Source organism: Phyllopteryx taeniolatus, chromosome 19 (assembly GCF_024500385.1).
Source record: "Phyllopteryx taeniolatus isolate TA_2022b chromosome 19, UOR_Ptae_1.2, whole genome shotgun sequence".
Classification (NCBI taxonomy): domain Eukaryota; kingdom Metazoa; phylum Chordata; class Actinopteri; order Syngnathiformes; family Syngnathidae; genus Phyllopteryx; species Phyllopteryx taeniolatus.
The window spans coordinates 464,063-478,826 of record NC_084520.1 but is presented as its reverse complement, the minus strand read 5'-3'; the positions used below and the strand labels follow the sequence as shown (position 1 = coordinate 478,826).

Sequence of the window (14,764 nt, the reverse complement as noted above, 5' to 3'; positions counted from 1 at the left end):
AATCAGTCAACCAATTCGAAGAGAAATAATTAGAAAATAGTTGAAATATAAAAAAAAAAAATCAATCCCATTTTTAGGAAACTTGACTTCATGCCAACAATATTTGTGACTCTTGATAAATGCTTGTCGGGATCGATGAAACAACCGAGGGGCTCATTGTACTTTTGCCCATCCCTGAATCAGAAGCCTCTTTATTTGCCAAGTATGTCCAAAAAACACACAAGGAATTTGTCTCCGCTAGTTGGAGCCGCTCGAGTACGACAACAGACAATTGTCAATTGACAGAGAACACTTTGGAGACATAAAGACGTTGACAAAAACAGTCACTGAGCAGTAAAGGGTTGCTACTTATCTGGTAATCCCGGTACAATGTTGTTGTTTTTTTTGACAATTGTGCAAAAAGATGCAGAGTCCACTGATATTGCAATGAGCATTGTGCAAAGGGCGCCGAGACTTCAAGGAGTGGATGCGGTTTAAAGTGACGAGTAGCGCGATCATCTGGGACAATGTCGATTGTGCAAATGTTGCAGATACTCCTCAGTCAGTGTGCAAATGAGGCAAATGCTACTCTGTCATGAGTGGCCAGTATTGGTCAACAACAGATATGCAAATAGTGCAGCGTGGCGAGACTACGACAGTGAGTGCACGAGCAGTATACAGGAAGTCCTCGATTTATGAACGTTCCTACGCTGGCGACGTAACACGAATTTCCGCACAAGTCGGATTTCACCGTTAGTCGAAATTTACGGCGAAGTACTTCTGGTACGGGTATTGTCCCACGTGATTGTGACAGCAAGCTCAGTGTGTGTGGGCGTGTGCGTCGATGTGTGAGTGAGACGGGACTGCGAAGGCGTGCGAGTGCGTACAGTAGCGAGTGTAGTGACGGCGACCGGGGAAGAGTAGCGATTAGCGGAGGACCCGTTGACGTCGCGTGTGCAGAGGAGCTAATAAAGCCGTTCAAGCAGCAAATCGGTGCTTGGTGCCGTTATTGTTGCCGCCACCCGGCTCAGCTGCGCAACGAGAGAAGGGAGTTAAGCCCTGCGTCTCCCGACCACGGTCAGGTGACCGGAGCGGGAAAGGTTAACACTTCGTATCAAGAAACTCAAATACATTCAAATAAAAAAATAAGATTCTATACTTACCATTACTGCTGAGAGTGTGAAAAAAGGCAAAGATACTCCCGCCGCACGAACACAGACGAGCGCTATGCACTAGCTAAGCAGAAACACTATGGTGCTGGGGACAAAATGGCGGGAACAGCCGCGCGACTGTGTTTCATTTATAGATTCCAAAAAACAGCAGCTTTATCATGCAGCTCTTAAAATGCGACTGCCCAAACTTGGATATTTCAGCCCGCTTCTAACTTGAGAAAACAACTTGCGATAAGTTGCAGATCTTTCTATTTTTGTTTTGGCAGTGATGTGGCAAAATTAGCACTATACCTATGGTGTCGCACACGCACACATCGTCAATAAGTCTGTTCGGCAAACAGCTTCTTCATGAAGTCATTTAAGCGAATAAAGCAAATCATGTTTGGGGCCTCATGTATGTGTTGTTGGTTTTTGGCCAGTTAAAAATTGAAATGGTGGCAGGTGTGCGTCGACTCCCATATATTATTATTTTTTTAATTGTAATTGACGTTCATGCTCTGATTAAAAAACAAAACAAAACGGAAGTTGCTCATTACTTGAGTAGTTTTTCATGCAGTACTTTCTTACTCAAGCAAATATTTGGATGACTACTTTAAAAGTTATTGTAAAGTAACAGTACTTTTACTTGAGTAGAATATTTGGCTGCTCTACCCACCTCTGGTTAAGAGGCACTTTAAAGGGTGGCAGATGTGTGATAACTCCCATTTCACATCATTGGTTCATTCCGAATGCAGCCACTAACGCTAGTTATGTACACACTTGTGCAACTGCATTATGGGAGTGCTTTTTTTTTTTTTTTTTTACTTCTGCCAAAAAGCTTTCAATTCTTTTTCAATGAAGTTGTACAGGTTGTAGGTTACATCAAGGGTGGGAAAAGTTTTGAAATGATATATGTTGGTGTCGTTTTTTTATATCACAAAAACCTGGAATTTGAACAGGAGTGTATGGGGTTGATCTCTTATATAGCCACATTTGTGTTGAGTTATGTGTCTGTGTGCCACAAATACACAGCGCAGTGTATGACGTGCCGCGCCGCCCGAGTTATCTTGGCAATGAAAGCCGGACTCACCGTTGGCCCAGCACAGTCGCTCACTTGCATAAGACCGTGCTATCATGCTTGATCTTTGGATTATTTTGAACAAAGCACGTCACAGATGTGTTATTACAACACCTGGAAAGTGGAAACTAAATTCTGTAAAAATGCATGTCTCCTTCAAACGAATGATGAAAAATGGGACTTATGTTGATACCTTAGCTATCCAAAGTGATCTAGCAAAGTGTCTCGCGCGCGCGCGCACGCACACACACAGCTTCTTTTACTCACCAAGAGGGCCTTTTTCTCCTGGGATCACTGTGCATCCCCACTGGGGTTTTGAATGTCTTGTTCTAGGGTAGGATGGAACATTTAACATGATTCTGAGTTAATCTTACTTCCGCAAACAAAACCCGTCTGCATGTTGTCCCACATCAAGAGCTGTTTTGTGCTCACCTTGTGCTTTTTACACTTCATGGATAAGTTTTCTTCGATGAGGACACAGTCTGCGAGGACAAGAAGAGAAGGTGAATCAGGCCCCACGTCCACAGTGCCAACAGCCGACAAAGCACCCGCAGAACATGAAGCGGATGGAAGAAAACGTTCAGTACGAACGACAGCCATGTTCATGTTGAGCTAGCGCATCGCAATCCAAGCCTTAACGTAAATGATGTACAGTGGTCCAGTTGAACACCTCCAAACTTTTCATGAAAACTATTCCTTCAGTGTCATAAAAATGTACTTGTGACGTCAGCAAATTACATGAGCCGTCGGCGCACCTCACATATAAGAAAAGTTACAGAACTAGTGTCACAAAAGATCTTTCAAGCCCAAACTATAAGCTACTACAAACTATGAAGTTTTCCCCTAAAAAAGGGCTGCAAAACTAAATCACCCAAGCACACTACATTTGCGCAACATTTCGATTTTTCTTCCTCCTTTCGTTGCATACAGTGTATACAGTGTATCATCGTGCTTCAAAGCGACATTTTGATTGTACTCGATTGTAAAATCTATTCAAAACAGAAACAAAAACATAATGATGGTCACGAGCCTGGAGAAGAAAAATGTCAAAGAGCAAAGATGGGATCAAGTCACGTGTACAAGTCCCAAGGCATTCCGTCCGTCTAGGGCAAGTCACAGGTTATCATTATAAGTCCAGTCATTATTAATCCCGTCTTACCTGCAGTATCTGGTCTTCATAAAGAGCGACGTCTGCATCACAAGGACAAAAGCCCGGACATGTCATGTCATTTGAGAAAACATTGATTTTTAGGATTTTGGGACAGGGCAGGGCAGGGCAGGGCAGGCGGCTCGAGCGGACAGAAAGGTTCTGTGCTGTTGCTTTTGGCACGGACAACAAATAGTTCTTTCGAAAACAAAGAGCTCGCTTTGTTGAAAACGCTGATGTTCTCCTGTGAACAGGAAAGACTCGTCAGGTCGCGTATTTGAAGTCCAAGTCGAGTCGTTTTGAAATTGAAGACAAGCAAGTCCTAAAATTGGTGACTCGAGTCAAGTCGTACGACCACCTCACCACCTCTGGTTCGTAATAATAATAATATACAATGAAGTGTGACCTTACCTGCCTCTAGAGCACACCTGTAGTGGTACTTGCTGGGACAACCTTTGCAGAAGCAGCCTAGCGTCGCGCCTGGGGCAGAGCAGGCCGAGCACGTCTGCGCACACACACACACAATTCATTGGCGTGCCTTTTGCAAGCTTTTCTACAGTATGGGCCGAGCCTTTATCCTACAAGAAAGCTGCTAGTGAAACCGGCTGCAAGCTGTGCAAAATTCAAGGCCACGCAAACCAACCGGTTCAACTCCGATGCGCCACAAATGGCTTCATTTTGAATTCTACGAGCTCCAACCAATCCAAACGTTACCCCGGCGTAATACACTCGTGACTCGTGCACAACGACAGTGGGAGCTTTGGCTAAATGCCGAACTCAATGAGCGTTGGCACGGTTGCTCATTGACATCTCATTTCACACTAGTACACCGGATGGGCAACTACGATGAATGTGAGAGCCACGCGTCTTTGATCTTAAAAAAGGAAAAAGTTGCTAAATATGAAGGAAGCTCAATACCACTTTTTGTATTCAAACGTGCGTAAGGATGCTGCTAGTATGTTTGATACATACAAATTCAATGAACACAATGACAAGATAATTGTGAACAAAGACCTTTCTTTCATTCTTTCTCACGCCGATGGCGATTCGCTGACGTGTCAAACCGCCACCGTAGCACCATCTACTGGCGAGGAGGACCTACTTAATGTCAGATTTGTTTTGCCTTTAGTATCGGTGGTCGGTATACGCGGCATTCACGACGACTCGATACTTTGAAATAAGGCAGGTACCGCACTGATACCAATTATGGTATCGGTACCCACCCATCCCTACTAAATCTATAGCAGCTGAAATGAGTATTTAACACGTCACCATTTTTCCTCACTAAATATATTTCCAAGGGTGCTATTGACATAACATTTTCACCAGATGTTGGGAACAACCCAAGTAATCCATACATACGAAGAAAATTGAACACACGAGGAAAGAGAGGTGCAAAAAGGCAGCGAAAGAGACAACGCCTCAAATCGATCAATAATCAAGCAGCAGTCCGGCCCCTTGTCAGTGCAAACGAATATCAGCAGGTTCGGTCTTGAATTGAATTGATGGCCTACAAAAAGGTCTCATTGCCGAGGTGTGAGTCAAAACACATCTCATGATGGCTAAGAGCAAAGAGCTGTCTCGAGACCATCGCAAACCAATTGTTGCAAAACATAACGGCGGCATTCGTTACAGGCGCGCTTGTAAGTTTCTGAACGTTCCAGTCAGCACGGTTGGGGCCGTAATACGCAATCATACCACCATAAATTTGCCTCCATCAGGTACTCCTCGCAAGATTTCTGACACAGGAACGCAAAGAATAGTCAGAAGAGTTGTCCAAGAGTCAAGGACCACCTGTGGAGCGCTTCAAAAAGACCTGGAATTAGCAGGTACTGTTCTCAAAAGGAAAACGGTGAGTAATGCACGCAAGACCCCACTGCACATGTCAAAGTTCGTTTAAAGTTTGCTGAACAACACTTGGGCAAGCCATTTAAATACTGTGAGAATTAGACTTTACACCGATTTTATCGGGCTGATCGGTATCGGACGATATTTAGCATTTTATGCTGATCGGCTTTAATGTCATAATTCGCCGATCCGATCAAAGACATTCACTCCGCGTCGCCGCGCGCACAGTATATTTGAATCCAAAAGCTAGTTGATTTTTAGCCTTGTCGCGTTTCTTTTGACGTAGTACTGTAAATATCTGACAGCCAATAAAGTTATTTAAAAAAAAAAAGAAAAAATACGTCGGCGGTGTGGAACAGACAACACGTCTGAGACAGACAGCACGTAATGCCCGGCAGACGACAAGATCAATTTGCACTGTCAGTGTACTGCAATAAAATCTGATATTCCGATACCACTGCATCCCGTTTTTTACGATCAGTGGGCTTTATCTGGTCGACTCAAATGCGACCGGATACACTCGTTACCGTGGCGACGACAACAAGAGCGGAGCGCGCCGACGGTATTATAAGGACAAAATGGGGAAAAACGTGTGTTGGTGGTCACCGGTGCTGAGGACAGGAGAGGACGTTCGTTTAAGGCTCGCTTGAGGTACGTTCACGTACTTTGAATACCATACGGCTCGCAAGCAGGCAACAAAAACGTTACGTAGCCTAGCAAGCTAGTGGTATCACGAACGTTTGTACGTAAACATGTCACCGTTCTGTCGAATCATGCTCTAAAGTTTCCGTGTGGGATAAGTCATTTCATTGAAAATAAAGTCACTTAATTGCATTAAGTTAGCAATGTAACGTTGCTTTGACCTGACTGATTAGAATCCACGATCTGACGAGAGCCGTGATTTCCAACCTTTATGGAGCCGAGGAATATACTTTACAGTTGAAAAATCTCACGGCACACCAACGAACAAAAATGTCACAAAAAGTGGATACATGAATTACTGCATTTACTTCCTGCCATCTAATAGAAGAGCATTCATTTGTTCTGTCTGCCATATGCCTCACTGGCATAAATGGAGGAACAAAGATACATTATTTATTGTAAATAGCTTTTTTTGGAGCAATTAAGTATATACAGTAAACGAACAGGTCATTTAATTAGACACATTCCTCTATCTTGTGATCGGATCGGTGATCGTTTTTTTAAACTCGCTGATCGGCCCCAAAAATCCTGATCGTGTAAAGCCTAATTATTAGCACATTATTTGAAAAAACATTTTTTTGATATTGGTGTGAAAACGTTTTCCAGTGATTGCAACTTGCAGGTAATGCAAAGCCCCTAAATCCTACCACATCTCCACGTAACAACATGAAACCGCAATATAACCTATGATTTTATCTCCACTCAAGCACTTCATGTCATTTTTGACACGAGACATTTAAACATGAGATTTAAGGATCACATAATTTTCAAGGATATTTAAGGCCCTAATTTGGGAAAATGAAATGGACTTCTTAACGGTCCTCAGTCACCAGCGCACAAGAGACTTACGCTGTCGGCAATAAGCCGAACATCAGAAAACTATGACGCAGTAAAAGAAGATATTTTTTGAAACATGATGACGACGACGACGACATTACAGTCTTAAATTGCCGCTTTACCGTCTTCTGGGCCACTTTGACAGATTCCTCCAGGCCATAGACTCTGCCCTTCACCAAGAACACGCCAGTCGACCAGATGCCACAGTCTTCGTGGAGCCAGTACTCACAGGGCTCAAGGGGCAGCACCGGGGGGCTGTACCAGTCCTCCACATCTGTTGGCCACATTTCTGAACGCGCACGTTTTGCCGCAGGGCTTCCGGTGTTGTCAGCGGTCCTCTGGCGGCTTGGCGGGAGGCCTTTTTGCCACCACTGATTTGCTGGGCTGTGCTTCCAGGATGAGGGTAGAGCGGCATGTTTCCTCCCCCTGCCGCCAACACTACAGGACGAAGAATCTGAATCGCTGGATTCGTCCTTGTCACCTTTAAGGCCGGACGAACGCGTCGATGTTTTGGCGCTCGGCCGGTATCCTTCGGGATAATAGGGACCGTGGAGATCCCCCAAGTCCATGGCGTTGGCAGAGAGTCCACACAGGCAACAGACAAGGGGGCCCCGGTGCTGACCCTGAGCGGACGCCCGGCCCAGCTGGAGACAGGAACTGCCGGGTACAGTTCCAGAAAGAAAGCTACCGTTATGATCCTGTAGCTCTCTCTGGCCCTTTTTGTGCGGCGTCCTGACCTTTTCCGGGTAGTTCACGACAGTGCATTGCGATGCCGATGACTGCTGGCGATGCATACGGATGACAGGGGAGAAATTATCGACCCTCAAATCCTTTTTCTCCTCCTTGTAGTGGATGTACTTCAACTTGATCTCAGGCTCCTTAGGAGCGAAGGGGGAAGTAAACGGTCTCGGGTTATACGGTTTCTTCCGTTGTCTCTTGGGAGTGCGAGCAACCTTGGTCTTTGCGGCTGGCAATATTTGCGGAGCTTCAGCTGAACGTGGGCTTTCCTTTGGAGATTCTTTAGGTGCTGGTGGGGGACATCTTGCTGGATTTGTTTCCAACAAGAGCTCGTAGTGTACAGGAAGCTCCTTTGATTTCTTAAACTGAGGATTTGATGCTGAACAGAGTCTTCTCTTTGACCTTACAGGACTCATCTGTGGCAAGTGTCCAGGGTAGGGAACATCGTCTGGCACAGTCTTTGTAAACTTAGAGCTTTTGCTGTTCAATTTTTGGGAATGAGTAACACAATTAGAGGTAGTGTTTTTGCATTGATTAGGTTGACTGATAGTGGTTTTACATTTTTGATGCCTGCTTCGTGCTTTCTGTTTTGCTTTCACTCTGCTTCTCCTTTTCCCATCAGACAGGGTGGTGTCAATCCTCTTTGGATTTGTTGCGTAAGATTCCCGAGTTGTCATTTTGGAAGAGTCTAAATTAGTGTTAATGCATCCTGATACTTTATAACTGCTTGAATTGATATTCATAACAAACGATTGTAAGCGAACCCCTCGATTTGAACGCAAAGGCAGCTTTCTTTGCTTTCGAGTCGTCTGAAGCGCGCTGCCATTGTCGTTCATGTGAGGGGTAACGGTTTTGGGTTTGTCCTCGGAAGTTCCTGACAAACGACCAACCTCTGCCAAGTCGACCGATGGCTGCAGCTCTGGCCTCCTTGTGTGGACGCCATCGCTGGAATCACGACTTGCGGCGGTGTTGCCGGTGTCAGTCCCGAGCTGAATGGCACCTTCTGTGATTGAGTCGTCCCATGCTTGAAAAGAGTGGTCCCCGCTCGGTGAGCTGGAGGCTCGGGGCAGCATCAACACATCCTCGAGTGAGGTAGCAGAGGGCGAGACGGGGTCTTCTAGAGGGCTTTTATAGTCCCTGGTCAGTGAGCACGGCTCTATTGCAGCCACTTTCTTCTGGACAACCACTGGCTCCTTTTTTTGAGATAATTGTAGCAGCATCTCAGAGATTCCCTTCCTCTCATTGTTCTTTAGGACAGCCGTGTCAGTCTCCGGTGACAATTCAGGACCCACACCTAAATTCGACCGGCTGTCATCTTGTCCATTCTCCAACCCTTCATTGTTTTCCACCCGTGCTGGAATGACGTGTTCCTCTCCGATAGTCGCGCTCGAACTTACCGGCCCAATTAATTCACAACGCCGCTGTGGAAGACATTCTCCGTCGATCTCTGGAGCCTTCGACGACGAACGAAAAGCCTTGGTAGCAAGGTCCACCGGTGTGTCAATATGTTCCAAGTAATGCCGGTTAAGTGTATAGGTGGTCTCCCCGAGCCCTTTCTCAGCCTCACAAGCGGGGAGGAGGGAGAACTTGCCGATAGGCGGCAAAGCAGTTAGAGGCTGAGATGTTGAGTAAATGTGAGACCTGCTCACATAGGATAGGGTCACTGTGGTGTGGGACAAGGCATTGTCTTGTTGAATTAGAGGCGCTGACTGGTGCGAGGCATCCGAGGATAAGGGTAATCCGGAGTCCGGGTTGTGTAGCAGGTGGCGGACGTCGCAGGACATGAAATTCAGGCTGCCTTTCCTGGTCAGGTCAACCACACTGGAGATGCTTGAGGTGGAGAGGTCCTGAGGTTGTAGATCATCCAAGCTCCCTGGTGGTTGCTCCATAGCAACTACAACACACAAAGTTGTGTCATTAATTCATGAACCTTTTTTTTTTTTTTTTTTCCGCCCCCCAATAGAATTTGAACCCCCGCAAAAACTATTTGACTTCTTCGAAACAGGTCCAGTCGCTACAGCACACCCTTTATTGTCTAAAAACTGAACACATACAATACCATTAACTACTCTTTTGAGTCCGGACTTAAAATGACACTTTAAACTCTTCAAGTTAATAATGTTGCGATTATCTTCAACTATGTATGAAAGCTAGAAATGTATCATAAACGTTACGCTGACACATCGTAAAGTGACGTGCAAGAGAATATCGCTGCCATTTAAAGACACGATCTCGTTTGACATGTTCTTCCTAAGCGTAACCGAATGTTGAAAGGAACGTGCTTCGGTTTCAAAGATTCTTTTCTCGGAAGCGACTGACAACTTCCCCACAACGTTGACAGGTCAGGTAATGGAGCTTAGCCACCGCTAACGTTAGCTAGCTAGGCCCGGCTACGCTGAACTACGCCTACTAATTGACACTTTCAAATTGTTTGAAATAATGACACAAAGTCAGGAGGTATATATCATCGTTTGAGCATTGAAAGCCATTTACGAGGGCCGACATTCATTTCGGCGATGTGCGCCTTGACCACAGCTGTGATATTTCACCAAAATGGCAACTTTTACTGCTAAACCGTTGAACCTGAAGTCACTGTGCTAGTAACTTCGTGATACGAAGAACGGCATATCGTGGCTCATTCGATTGGAATGATCACTAAATACCTAGCCCGAATTAAAACGTCTATATACATGCGTATGAATTTGTGGAACTTTACTTCTCGGAGACACACAAACCCAACGACGCTCGTTGTTTATGAAGTTTCGACTTCATTTCCATTGAGTTCGGCAACGTGTTTCAGAGCAGTGCCTGTTACTGGGCAAGGCCCGACTGGCTGAAACAAAGACAGAGCGGAGGTAATGCGCTTTACTCAGGAAGCTGCCCAAACTTACCCGGGCGGGAGGGATCGTCGCCTTTTAAACGTCCAGCTGAGAAAGTCTTCCACCCCGCATCTCCTTCAAGGGCTCATCCTTTCGGACCAAATCGAATTACTCACGTAGAAATCCCCGAATTCAAAAAACAGGACCTTAGACTTTCCAGGAACACTAATGACCACAGCGCCAAGTTGTCCCCTACATCTTCAAGTTCCGGACGCACCCTCCACAATAAAATCTCATAACATGGACGTTTTGACATCTTCTGCAGAAACCGTGACTGCAACGTCGGGCAGGATCTTGAAATAAGGTGCACCTCATCCAGATGCTACTGGACTACAATTACGAAATGTCACTTTCAGAAAAACGGGTTTCTGCATTTGTACATTGCTTAGAATTATCTTTAAACACACACACAAACATGAAACAAAGGTATTGTACGGGGAAGCAAAGTGGTTCGAGCTCGTTTGAGCAACTTAAAATCCCTTGAAACTATTTGCATTTGTTTGTGTGCGTATTGCCATCGACACTTACTCCCATTACCTTTGTTTGTGGTTAATAAACTGACACATTTCCATTTAGCTGTGACTAATTACTCCATTTAAATCTTAAGAGTAAATGAGGTAGTATTAGTCTGTGTGACTATTAAGATCACCTCAAGCTTAATTTCTGTATTTCTTTCAATCTTTTATGTCCACTTAATTTAACAACTTTTTGAGGAAATTACACCATAAGAGACAAACTAGTGCATACAAAGTTTATAGAAGTTCAATTATTGCTGACCCAAACCGAGTGACAACCGCAAATAATATTACATTTGTCCTGTTCGGCAGTGGAATGAAAAAGTAAATCTGGGAAAAGGGTTATATATTTAAAAAAAAAAAAAAATAATAATAATAATATATATATATATATATATATATATATACAAAAATAAAATTACATTGAAAAAAAGTAAGTTACACAATTCAGTCATAAAGGGTGCAAAAATATTTATTGCTAATAAACCTGTAATCAGTTGATGGATACGTGTATTTGGTCTATATTTACAATATCAGCGTACAGAGGAAAGGGAATGTGAAAGAAAAATCCCAACCATTTCAATAAATAGACTGTCACTGAACAAAACTACAACCAACTTCTAAACAGCTGGAACAATAAATGCAGTGAGCAAAAAAAAATAAAAATAATAATAATAATAATAATAAACTATAAAATTTAACATAAATTATAGTCCGAGAACCTCATCCATGTGCATTCAGCTGCAGTTTTTCCATGGGGTCAATCCAAGGATGGAGGAGTAACATCTATGATGTTACTTTGAACTCAGGTGACAGAGCAACATGGTAGATTGTTGTTTGAAAATGCAAATCTACGATCCATCTGTGCTGGAATTCTGACAAGAGCGTTTCACGTGCAGACCTGAACGCCAGACCCATTCCTACGTTTTATGCATGCATTATTTGCCGAACTATGCCGCCGTTTGAACGTCACATTCTGGCTCGCAACAGTCTAGGAGTTAAAACAGTAGCTTACACAGTCATAGTTTTAGTGTAACGCGTAGCAGATGCTCAATTAAAAACAATATTTACAGTAAGACAATGACAGCAAAACGATACAAAAATTGTCACAGTTAACTGAAGTGCATGGAATGCAATTTCTAAACGTCAAATCCAAACTTCATACCATGTGTCCTTTAATAATACATGTTTGTTTTGTGACCAGTGTGTGTAGTGTTACCAAATAAATCAGAGCTAAATAGTGGACTTTAAAGCATGCAGCAAGGTAAGTGGAAGTGACACGTCACATTCAGAACTCCTTTGTGTCCTTATTTTCAAACAGGTGGAGTCTTTGCTCAGGTGTCAGTCCTTCCTTTAGACTCTGTTGGGGTTGAAAGGAAAGCAGACATTATTATTATTGTCTTTACTGTACACCAGTTAGACATTTCAAAGTCCCCCACAAAAGTTGTACAAGTTGGTGGTGCGCTGGGGCGGGCACAGTAATCCTGGAACAGAAAAAGGCTTTTTCCAAACCGTTACCTCAAAGACTGAAGCCCAAAATTGTCTCAAGAGTCTTTCTAACAGTCAAATAGTGGTCAGCGAAGTCCACTCAACTGTGGAGAATAGATGTTTGAGGAGAGGCCTTCGTTTGTGGGGTTTTGGAATATTATATGATATTGTCATCTCACGGGATGGTTTGTCTACAAAAATAAATATTTGTGGCTTCAAATGCATGTTATTCTTTCCCTGAGTTGAAGAAGGAGCCAGCTACTTCAGCTTTGGTTGAGGATACAGATGGAGAAAGGCATACTTGCCCACGCCGAGTACCACGACTGCCTTGCTTTCATTTTCAATTTTCTAAATCTTTAATTACCAATCTCTGCACCTACAATACAAGAGAAGCTGGATATGAATGACTTCATAAGGAAAATGTGTCTTAAAGAAACACCTACCGACGACACACAAAGTCTTTAATAAGTCAAAACGCTGGTTGTTCTGCCTTGTGGCTACCGATGTGGAAAACACAAAAAGATAAGAAACTAGTGCATTTAGTTTTAGGGCCCAAAGAGGCACTGCATGCAAGTCATTCATAAAATGCACGTCTGCTAATGTGTCATTACAAAAAGGTCTTATCAGCATCATCGGCGGCGGACAAACAGACACACGTAAAGTCCTCCACAACAGTGTTCTTAACCAGCATGCATTTGTGCAGTGATTATTTGTGCATTGGAATGTGAAGGGGTGACTCAAATCGGTCTGGTGCTTTGATGGCGGAGGACATACTCAAAACATTTGTCGTACCTAAAGGGGAGGGAGGCCTACACGTCCTCAGCAACACTAACTGTCCCAGGGCATGTCGCGACTCACACACTGGGGACAGAAGGGGGAAAACAGACCACGAAGTGTGCATTAGACCGCTTTGCCGTTAACCTGCCACCACACACTTTGAACGGGAGTCGTACAATGAGTAAACAAAGAGCAGCTCAAGAGGGCCAGCTGGCTATGCTGTCGCAAAATGCATGCAGCCACTGCGGCCAGTAGGTGGCAGTAGGAGGCCGAGAGCTGCTGATTTGCTGGAATCACCCACCCACTTCTTTTTGTGCAATTTAATGTGGGCACAATGTGTGAGGCACTTTCATAAGAACTCCTGAATCACAAATATGGGATGAGGAACTGACTTCTCTATTAACAGGGAACTCACCTTTGACCTCATGGTGCGTTCTGAACGTTTGGCCGCAGCAGCTGCCATCTTAAGGATATCTGGGTTGCTTTTGGACTTCATGATGTCTAGGAGGGGGAAAAGATATGGAATGTGGGTGGAGTCAATGCTTAAGTAATGACAATGTCTCAGGCAAGAATTTCTCCAAAATGTTTGGATGATTTTAGACACAATGCCTTGTAATCAAGTGAAAATACGGTTTTCCGTGCACTAATTAGTTCATAACCCCTAAAACAATGATACACACTGTTAGCTGATATTTTCTGGCTGGAAAACAAAGAGCCCTCTATAAAGATTATTATTTTTGTTTTTTTAAATGTAGAGTAAAAATGCATTGGAAAGAAAACACGAAGTCAACCGTAAGTAGTCTGGCACTCCGAAAACTAACGTGTGGAGCACTTTAAACGGCCTCGAGTTCCGGAAGTAGGGGAATTACGTCAACCCACCACCGCAGTACTTTGATATGATATCGAATGCCTATTGTTACAAATGGATACAGTAATCCCTCGTTTATCGGGTGGGTTAGGTTCCGGACCACCCCCGCAATAGGTGGAATCTTCGAAGTAGAGACCACGTACTTTTGGGATGTATACAATATATATTTTTAAAGCAGTATGAACCTCCCCAGACTCTTATTAATCTTCCCCACACCCCGAGTAACCGCTCCCATACTTTTATAAACACATTTTAAGCGCTTAACAGTAATGCACTACTGTACACTATGTGCATTTTATTCCTTGTGTGTTAATGAATTTTTCTTTTCCTTTTTGAACAGTTTGAAGGTTTTAGGCGAGGAAGCATTTATTTTACCACAAAAAAATTTGAGCATACATTTAAAATCCCACAATATGGCGACTTAAGTGCGTAAGTAATATGAGAAAAAAAAATTGAATTCGCAATAGGTGAACTGCGATATAACACGTGAACACTGTATATACAGACCCTTTCCAAAAAAATTTGAATATCATGGAAAAGTTGATTCATGATTCAGGAGGAGGAGGACCGGACTGTCGGCCGGTGGTCCGAGGTCCTCTTTTCCGATGAAAGTAAAGTGTGCCTTTCATTCGGGAATCGAGGTCGAAGGGTTTGGAGGAAGACGGGTGAAGAACAGAACCCACGCTGCTTGAGGTCCAGTGTGAAATATCCACAGGCAGTCATGATTTGGGGTGCAATGTCCAGTGCAGGTGTTGGT

The 14,764-nt window shown here is 43.8% G+C and overlaps 2 protein-coding genes across 14 annotated transcripts in view; both read right to left on the bottom strand.

Annotated features, from left to right (window-relative positions):
• si:dkey-94l16.4 (transcription factor 20) overlaps positions 1–10,843 on the bottom strand; it is a 59,333-nt gene extending 48,490 nt beyond the window's left edge. For 4 of the 8 annotated variants that reach the window (XM_061756363.1, XM_061756362.1, XM_061756361.1 and 1 more), the window contains exons 1-5: positions 10,372–10,839; positions 6,865–9,374; positions 3,767–3,860; positions 2,641–2,690; positions 2,476–2,537 (exon numbers count right to left, since the gene is read on the bottom strand). In XM_061756363.1, coding sequence (XP_061612347.1) covers positions 2,476–2,537; positions 2,641–2,690; positions 3,767–3,860; positions 6,865–9,369 — 2,711 coding nt within the window. In that variant the 5' untranslated portion in view covers positions 9,370–9,374; positions 10,372–10,839. Of the gene's footprint in view, positions 1–2,475; positions 2,538–2,640; positions 2,691–3,367; positions 3,600–3,766; positions 3,861–6,864; positions 9,375–10,371 lie in introns of all 8 variants that reach the window. The other 4 variants (XM_061756365.1, XM_061756366.1, XM_061756368.1 and 1 more) reach the window with 4 other exon arrangements.
• A 487-nt stretch (positions 10,844–11,330) lies between these two features.
• The window catches only part of mprip (myosin phosphatase Rho interacting protein), a 58,178-nt gene continuing 54,744 nt past the window's right edge, over positions 11,331–14,764 (bottom strand). For all 6 annotated transcript variants that reach the window (XM_061756346.1, XM_061756350.1, XM_061756347.1 and 3 more), the window contains 2 exons: positions 13,555–13,640; positions 11,331–12,234 (listed from right to left, as the gene is read on the bottom strand). In XM_061756346.1, coding sequence (XP_061612330.1) covers positions 12,163–12,234; positions 13,555–13,640 — 158 coding nt within the window. In that variant the 3' untranslated portion in view covers positions 11,331–12,162. The remainder of the gene's footprint in view (positions 12,235–13,554; positions 13,641–14,764) is intronic.